The sequence below is a fragment of the Charadrius vociferus genome, unplaced genomic scaffold (genome assembly GCF_000708025.1).
Source record: "Charadrius vociferus isolate BGI_N301 unplaced genomic scaffold, ASM70802v2 scaffold917, whole genome shotgun sequence".
NCBI lineage: Eukaryota > Metazoa > Chordata > Aves > Charadriiformes > Charadriidae > Charadrius > Charadrius vociferus.
Window position 1 is genome coordinate 199,376 of NW_009649175.1, and position 9,649 is coordinate 209,024.

The window sequence follows — 9,649 nt, forward strand, 5'->3', positions numbered from 1 at the left end:
ATTTAATTGATTTATGTAATTGAAAACCAAAACAAAACACCACTGTTATGTACTATAAATGACTCCCTTTGTCTTCTACAAAATTTAATTTGTTTACATGCCCTGCGGCCATACTGAGAGAACAGAATAAATGACAACTCCTCTTTGGGCCTATTTGAAAAGAAGAGTCAGGAAAGGGAGGATGAGAGTGGAGGTTATGAGAAGGAAGAGATGAGCGCTCAGATAAAAAGCAGCCCAAGGGAAGATTATAAGTTCTCAGAAAAACAGATCAATAATGATGCTAACTATGCAGCTGCAAATGCAACTATTTGCATTTTGAAAACATTTTTCCCTACTACTTCACCATGATGAGGGTATCTAGAACACTCTGCAATAGATAAAGCACCTTTGAGAGGGCAGTATTTTAATGAAAAGTCAAGATCCTGAGGATGCCACCACATTTTTCAGTATAGGACTACGAGAAACACCAGCTTACCTTCCCCTCCTATTGCTTGCTCAGTAAGATGCAAGGATCTGAGACTGCTCTAATTTACAAGTAACTCTCAAACAAACAACTTTCCGCTGATTTTGTCTCCTCCCTTTTCCCTTTTACCTCTCAGGACCTTTCACCCTTTGGTTCCCTTGGGAAAACCATGACGAATTTCCACCTGGAAATTTCAGTCTCAGTGTTAGGTAGTCTCTTTTTGTTGTTGTTGATGGCCTTTCCTCTCCACCCTCTTTCTTTTCACCACATTGAGACTTTTGACAAGGTCAAACAATTCATCTCTGTTTCTATATTTATATCTGGGAAGCTCCCTGTAGTAGCATGATAGCATTTCAGATAGGACAGCTTGACAAAACAGTAGATAAGAAAGCTCTTGGTACAGAGACCTGGCCTGGTAAAATAAACCATGGTTTTTTTTAAAAAAATTAAAACAGCCTGAGCATTCATACAGAATCAGCACCCACCTGCTACATGGGGATTTCTGACCACAGAATAAATACTACTTAATGGCTCCACAAAATAAAAGCTATCCTAAACAACACTCTGTACATTATCTTGCCAGCTTATTGAAACAGAAAAGACATAAAGTGGCTTTGTTGTCTGTTTTGCACTCAGGACTGCAGTGCAATAGTAAAGGCTAGCACCAAAAGACAACACGAAGTGCAAATGCAATGAATGAGGAATGACTGAGTCAAAGAAAGTCAATAAACATTAACTGGAAGGAATAAACTCAAGGGCCAATGAAAGCAGTCTTGTCTAGTTGAATGCATTGGTCGAATATATTAGAAGATAAGTAAAAGACACAGACACAAAGAGAAACCTGAATGCTGATAGTACTTACTGGCAATCTGATGATAAAGTGATGAAGAGAATTGAAGTAAGTTAGCAAGGAAATCCTGAAAAAGAGGGAATTGCAGGAAACTAAAAATGGAAACGAAGGTGATGGGTTAAAAGATAGCTACTAAGTATTTGAAAGCAAGTGAGAAAATAGTAATGGAAACCTGTCTGGGAAAGAAAAAAGTGTGTCTACCAATATGAGAAAATTAAACAGAATGCTATAGCAATAGTTGTTACAGAAAGATGGAAAGTTAAGTTAAAGCAAGCAGTGGCTTCTCTTGGCTCAAGCCAGAATGCTGACTACTCTGTGCAAGAACAAGTGCTTGCTTATGAAATGATATGATGAAATGCTTATGGTGTGACACTGTCCCAAGGAAGACAGGCATCAATGTGAATTAAAGCTACACAAAGGGTCTGGAGGAGCATGAAGTTTAAACCAGTTCTTTGCTACTCTTATCTACGTTCAGTACGTTACCTTATCTAGGAAGAATGAAATTACTTCAAGGTCAAGTAGTCCAGATGTGGTTTTGGTTCAAAAGTATCACAACTCATCTGGTAAAGCACCTGTACAAGAAATGGATGCTTGCTACAGGGAATTTCAGCTCATAAGTCTATCACATGCAATTCATTAATCTTTCTTTGAAACTGTACCTCCCAAATTTTGATTTTATACTTATTTCCACAGCATCCGAGAATTTAGAAGTATACATGGTGACTGTGTGAGCAGTCTGGGTATTCCAATTTCAGAGACCATATAGTTTCTTTTCATAAAGTTTTAAAAGTTGACTTTGAAAAATCTAGTCTTTCATAGGCTATTTCAAAAGACCACTGGGAAGCGTGGCTAAACCAATTCTGGGTATGATTTATAGTTATCTGAGACTGCTTTAAGCTATTTCTTTGGGAGCAGTTCACTAGTGGGTTCCCTACTGCCTTGGGACTTCATATGGCATGGAGTATTCCCAGCCATATCCTTGCTGTTGTCTAACCCACCCATAACCCTTCTATACCTATAACCTACAATCCAAACACCTGTAATTCTTGTCAAGGGAGTTACCGCTGGGTGACAGAGTCACCTGTGCAAGCTTTGCCTCCTTCTCAGGGACATCTCCGAGAGACGCTTTTGCCAGAGCAATAGTGCAGGTTTCCTTTATCACATCCTTCTGTGGAGACAGTAAGAATGGGCTGGAGCTGATCCTTGAGAATTTTCTTTTTTTCGTTCCTCCAGGGGACATAAATGGTTGGGGTTTATTTTATTTTTTTTTTAAATTATGAAAATGCCAACCTCCCCATCTAGTGATACACGAAGCCACAGCTTCAAAGGTAACACTGTTTTACTTTACTTTCCTGCTTTGCCTTTCCAGCACAAGGAGAAATCCTTGTTTTTAAAATGTGGTTAGCCTTCAAGAGCGAATGGTCTGAATCTGTTTTTTCTTATTATTTATTTGAACTCTTACAGCAACTGACCTCCAAATGTAGCACAGGTAATAAAAGCTGTAATAATATCACCCCCACGTGTTTCTTTGCGTTTGCATTAGTAAGGTGGATCCTAATAAGTTAGTAACATAAGAAGTTATTCAATGTCAACAAAACCTCAGAAATATATACATCCAGATACCCTCTAGATTAGGATCATGTTTTTCACCTGATTGTCAAGTTGAGGGATTTCTTCCATGCACTGCCAAGGGCCAGTAAAATCTCTTTCCCAGTTGTCCTTTTATCCCTGACTGTGGAGATTCATTTGAAAATGCCTTGATGACTCTTATCCACAAAACTTCCTTATCTAACCATATATGAATCACTTTGAAAGGAGCCACATTTCCCTTAGCAACCAAAGAATCAGTCTTAGCAACAAGACAGCTGGAGAATTTTGTTTTCACATAGTTACTTATGGACAGTATGTTCTGCTTTCCCATGGCATTGCTGTTCCAGTATTGACTTAGTAAAGTGTAAGAAATGGTGCAAATCAGACACTTGCTCATAGCAAAGACATCATTTGCAGGGCAAGTGATGATCTTTTTACCTTTGATGCTATTTCCTTTAGGAGATAGTGCAAGAGTGCTGACTGCTGGAAAGCTCAAAATTTAAATTTTCCCCATGACAGAATTGCTACAAGAAACATATGAGGAAGCCCGCAGTTTCCAAAATCTTGACTTCCCCCACAGAAACCATAGCAAAGAATCAAAGTATTAGCTCTAAAGGTTCACATCTGAGCATCTCTTAGCATCTGTTCATGTTGAGAATGGTTAGAAAGGCTGAGTATAAGATGACATTTTATATATATGTATGTGCATATATATCTCCTATATTTTCTTACAAAGAATAATTTGGGGAGAAATATTGCAGTGGGGAAAACTGGGAATACCAGAGCAATTGCCATTTTGGTTATGACCTGGGCTGGTGTCTGTACAGGGCTGTGGGGGAAGCTTCCTTAGGAAGCAATGCTAAGGTGGCATTTATGAACAGAGCAGTGTTGTAGTAGTTTCCATTTCTCAATCTCACATCTATGTAAGGAAATGAGTTACCATATATATTTTGATACTGCTAAGAAATTCAAAGTGCAGGTAGAAACAGTAAATGCACTCACACCTCACCCATGTTCCTTTTCTGTCTCCTCCTGCAGGGGCTGTTGGCATACTGCATGCCGGTTTGATTCCCTTACTCGTATTCAAATTGAAGACTGAGTCAGATGAAATCCAGGAACTAATCCTTGATACACTCTCCAACTGTCTGCGCGTGGAGGCATCTGAAGCTCTAGCAACTGGTGCCATTACTATCCTAAAGGAAAAGCTCACACACTCATCAGTGGCCATCAGAAAGAAAGCAGCTTGTGTCCTGTTAGAAATTGGGTAAAGAAATCTCTCTATAATACTTAAGCTGAAGAAAATACTCATTTCATGAACGAATCAATGGCATCAGTTTACAGTTGTGTTCCACTACACATTGAAGCTGTCACATTTTGCATGTAAAGCAATATCAGCCTGAATGCTCACATAACTAGAAAACTTCTAAAGATCATAACTGCTATTAATCACTCAAGAAAGCAGATGCTGATGAGGAAATGTCATTCCTTCTCCTTCTATTTGTCTTCAGTATTGGCAATGAAATCAGGATTTTTTCCTGGTACAGCACTGCTGAGAAAAAACACTTGCGTGAGAAATCATGGGAAAACAAGATTCTGACCACTATGGAGATAGTGAGAAGCTCCCTTGTCATTTTGGACAACTGCTCTTTCTCAAAAAATTAAAAATCCTAGGAAACTTTCAATGTGATTGAGGACAGAAATAGTTTTCTGACACAGGCTGCTACATACGTCAATGATGGATCAGAAAAAGCAATCTTTATATTAAATTTGTGTGCCAAACACTGGATGAAAGGAACAACTTAAGTCCACTGTCCTTCGATCACAAAATAATAAAAGTTCCCAACAGATGTCTAGTTCTAAAAGGTCTGCAGATCATGTAGTTTACATACCAATTGGCACAAAACACTTCCTAGTGTCCTGTAACAAAGCAAGGTCTTATAGGAAAAGAGACTATAGATAAAATGAGTCATAGAAAGAAAGCAGAAATGCACCTGAAGTATGGACATCAGCTATGTTCTAGGTCCCTGCAGTAGCTGGGCCACATTAAATAATCCTCTCATTAAAGAGGCTGGAAAGAAAGAAAGAAAATTGACCTGGGAAAAGAATTAATTGCAGACTCCTAGATTTGCAGGTTTTAAAATCTGTATAGGGTTCAACAGCCAGGTTTCTAACTAAATTGACATTAGGACCACCAGCACACTTAATCCTACATTCTGTTACATGCTGTTGCCCATCATTCTCCAATGTATCACAGAAAATTAAAAAAAATCCTACCATCACCTAAAAATAGCCTAAAAATTGTTAAGCCCACACACGTAGGTTAATATGATATCATCAGTATTGTATCAGCAAGTAGATTTAATAGACACCAGGCACAAACAGACATCCCCTTTCTTTTCTTTGTGGCTGGGGAGCGGTGCTTGCCATCTGTCTAACAGTCAGAACATTGTGACTCCAAAGAGAACAGAGAGAAGGACTGTGTCGGCACTGCTGTCATGAAACGAAGGAGGGCTGCAGGGGTCCAGGCATGGGGAGAGGCTGTGGGTAGCTGCACGGTTGGCAGACACAGTTCAGGAAAGCAACTTAACCATCTCTTCTGTGCAGCACTCATCCAGAGGGAAAAAGCGTGATATGTGAAGAAGTTATTGGTGTGCTGGTGAGCCTGCTGGAAGATACGGATCCTGAAGTCCAAGCTAGTGCAACAGGAGCACTGATGTTTGCTACTGTTAAACCGCAGGGTGAGAAACACAGGCGGTTCTGTTGGGATACTTTCCGGAAATCCAATTCTAAGGCAACTTAGTAAATAAACTTTTACCCCACCCTCCCCCCACTCCCCAAGTCCTCAGTTTCTGATAGTGTTAAAGCTCTTCTAGAAACTATAAGATTAGGACATTTCTTTAGATCTGTCTCAAGCAACAATTCTTGCTCCCCCATAGCGTCTATTCACATTTCATTTGCCTGAAGTAGGTCAAGTTATTTATCTACTCCACCTGCACCATTTCCCTCCAGAGTGCTGCTCCAGAGAGGGAGCATTTTCTGTGCAAGTTCAGACCACAGAGATGCGCATACCTGAAGCCACTCTGAATGGAGCACAGCTTTCTGGAACTCTTTGTGGTTAGAGGCAGTTTCTCTCTCACAGCTGGGAGAGGAATGAATATTAATAAGGCCTGTAGTTCTCCCAAGTAACTTACATGACACTGAAAACACTAACTGCTAAATTTTCAGTGTGATGAATGAGTAATTAGACATAAAAGACTCTTAATAACAGCAGTTGTGTTCCAGTCCTCCTCTGCAACTGTCCCCCTGGCTTCCAAAGAGAACACAGGAGTGGATTTCAGTGTTTGAAGTGTCTTTATAAATAAAAGAATGGAGGATGTTCTTAAGGGCATTTAACCCTCCCAAAAAATAGTTTATGCTATCATTCAGTGCCTCATGTATTCTTAGATAAGTTGTTGCAAATGCAATAACAATGTGCAAGGCGAATAAAGTTAACCAAGAAAGATCTTTTTTCTCAAAGATAAACAGCTGGCAGCCAGCTTTGGTCTTCCAAGGAAACACATGTCCTACCTCTTCGCACTGCACCCTCTGGGCTGTTCAGAGCTGGGAGTATAAGGTAGCAATTCAAAAGCATGTTGTTTATATGTAATAACATATTTTAAAGCCAGTTCATTTCTCTGCAGGGAGATTCTCAGCCCTACATGCTGAAGCCATTCCACTTTTACTGAAGTTGGTTGCTGAGGAAACCAGCAAAGCCCGTCTGAGCGCAATCAAAACCCTCACCATGCTGGCTGAGCTACCAGAGGGCCGCAAGACACTCCTGGATCATACAGATACGTTTCAGCAGTGTCTGAACGATCCCTGTGAGGCAGTGAAACGAGCTGCCGAAATTGCCATCCGTGTCATCAAATGGAAACCTTTCTGAAGACAAGATGTTTCATAGAGATCTATTGCCCTCTGTTGTTGTCTGGCTGTAAAAGTTGCATGATTATATGAGACCTTCAAAACCCAAACTCTCTTTCTTGGTTACTGTGGATCAGTTCCTCCTGAAAAGTCATTTGTCAACAGTTTCACATCTGTATTGCATGTCACGAGCAGAATAATGGGCAAAAAGAAAAGTTAGGAAGTCTCGAATTCGCCAATAAGAGTTATTTCCTGAGTTATCGGGATTTTCCTGTGATACAAGAAACTGATCCTTTTATTTTCTTCATAATGTTCTTTTTTTTTTTAAATCTCAGTCGATCAAACATTAATCAATAATTAATTATATTAGAAAGAAAGGTTCATAATGAACCTCTCCAGCAGTTTTGTCTATCCTGAGAAATTGACCTAACAACAGGAATTTACATGAGTTTTGCTGCAAACATTTGTTGAACATGGGATTGGCTCAGGTTTGACTCTCACATGGCATTTTTATATCTAGAAGTTATTAACTGTAGCTACAAAGAAGCTGCATCATCTGTATAAAGGGGTTATTTGTCAGGGCTGCTTTTCCATTGCAGAAACCCACTATCACACTGCAAACTGCATTACCCTTATACAAAGTGTAAACTGATGCTATAGGGGTGATTAAAGTTAAAATGTTTCTCTTCCATAACCTAACCAAAGAGTGAATTTCCTCTCCTATAAAGATGTCATTTAAAAGCATTTAAATGGATTCATTCCCTCTGGGCAGGATCTTGGAGGAGCTCTGCCTTTTAAACACACTTTACATATACAAGCCACTCATACGTAATACATATTGATGCCAGAGTGCATCCAATTCAATAAAAGAGCGCCAGGCAGCTTAATAACAGTGTTCAGTAAAGGACTGGGGAACAAGAGAGTGGTAGGCTCATCTGCACTTACAGAACTGCTGCAGGAAAGTGCAGTAACAATGATCATTTTAGCTCAGTTCCAAAATGCTGTCACAGCCTTCCCCAATAATTCAGGTATCACACTTCAATGAGTTCACAAAATAATTAGCTTGTTCAGATGTAGATATAAGACCATTGACACTGAACTGCTCTGTCTAGAAGAAATTTAGCTGACTTGGACCTTAAGCACTGCATTCTGAGCATCTGCCTAATCATTGCTTTAAAGATAACATAAGCTGTTTTCAAATAAGGCGCTATATGGTATCAGTGTTCTTGTCTTACATACACACACAGTGCAAAAATGGAGCAGAGCCTTAAGTGAACTCTGAAATGTGGATTCTAGTGGTACCTCTTCCATGTGTCAGCTTTTGTCTCAGCGATTCTTTGACACCATTACATCTGACAACATAAAATACGGTATTTCAATCCCCCAGTAATTCCATTGGGCTATATCAACCACATACTGCCTATATAAACACCAGAATTTGAAGTCTGCATACACCACAAGTCATGAACTTTTTTTTTTTTTTACTTATACAGCTATATTTACTGACATAAAGGCTGCAGATATTATAATTCAAATTCACATGCTCCGGTGTGGTGCAGCTTCCTAAGATTTATTGGAAGGACTGCAGAGAAGCAAAGGACACTATAGAGAACACAGCTAATGCAGAAATAATCCTACTTATTGCTGAACACTCTTTTGTAACATCTGTGGTGTTTCTAGAGCTGCATTACGTTGGTGTCTCCTGTTGGGTTACACTGCAGGCGGCCAGTGCAGGAGAGGGCACAGCACAGGCACGGTGCAGCAAACACTGTCACAGCGTGGGGGACAGGGGCATCCTCAGGTCTACCTGATAGAGCAGAGACACGTCACACTATCTCCTTTGTAATCCTGACTGTATGGAAGCTGAATTAGGAGGTAAATTTTTATTCTACAGAATCATTTTTTGAGGTGTATTAAAATGTAACACGCAGTTGCTCTCATAGTAATATGCTGATTCCTAAATCTCCTCCCTAAAATAAGTTTCTCGGGCACAAGGATCAGGTTAGACAAGCTAAAGCCCAGATAGAACTAAATCTGGCCAGGGACATTAAGACAAACAAAGAAATCTTTCTTTAAGTATGTCAGCGAGAAAAGACAGACTAGGAAAAATGTGGGCCCTCTCCGGAAGGAAACACAAGAGCTGGTTACCTGGGACAGAGACAGAGCTGAGGTCCTAAACGACTTTTTTGCTTCAGTTTTCACTGGCAAGGACTGCAGCCGCACTGCCCATGACACAGAATGCAAAGGCGGGGATTGGGAAAATGGAGAACCACCCACTGTAGGTGAAGATCAAGTGCGAAACCACCTGAGGAACCTGAAGGTGCACAAGTCCACGGGACCTGATGAGATATATCCACTGGTCCTGAGGGAACTGGCAGATGAAGTTGCTAAGCCACTCGCCATCATATTTGAGAAGTTGTGGCAGTCTGGCAAGGTTTCTGCCGACTGTAAAAGGGGAAACATAACCCCTATTTTCAAAAAGGGAAAGAAGGAAGACCCAGGGAACTACAGGCCAGTCAGTCTCACCTCTGTGCCTAGCAAGATCATGGAGCAGATCCTCCTAGAAACTCTGCTGAGGCACGTAGAAAACAAGGAGGTAATTGGTGACAGCCAGCATGGCTTCACCAAGGGCAAGTCATGCCTGACAAATTCGGTGGCCTTCTATGAAGGGGTTACAGCGGCAGTGGACAAGGGAAGATCAACTGATGTCATCTACCTGGACTTGTGCAAAGCATTTGACACCATCCCACACGATATCCTGGTCTCTAAATTGAAGAGACATGAATTCGACAAATGGACCACTCGGTGGATAAAGAACTGGCTGGACAGTCGCACTCAAAGAGTTG

General features: G+C 40.5%; 1 protein-coding gene across 1 annotated transcript in view; it reads left to right on the top strand.

The window, feature by feature from the left end:
* The window catches only part of RSPH14 (radial spoke head 14 homolog (Chlamydomonas)), a 98,769-nt gene extending 91,944 nt beyond the window's left edge, over positions 1-6,825 (top strand). The window contains exons 4-6 of the mRNA XM_009888562.1: positions 3,942-4,167; positions 5,508-5,641; positions 6,584-6,825. Coding sequence (XP_009886864.1) covers positions 3,942-4,167; positions 5,508-5,641; positions 6,584-6,825 — 602 coding nt within the window. The remainder of the gene's footprint in view (positions 1-3,941; positions 4,168-5,507; positions 5,642-6,583) is intronic.
* Positions 6,826-9,649: the final 2,824 nt, after the last annotated feature.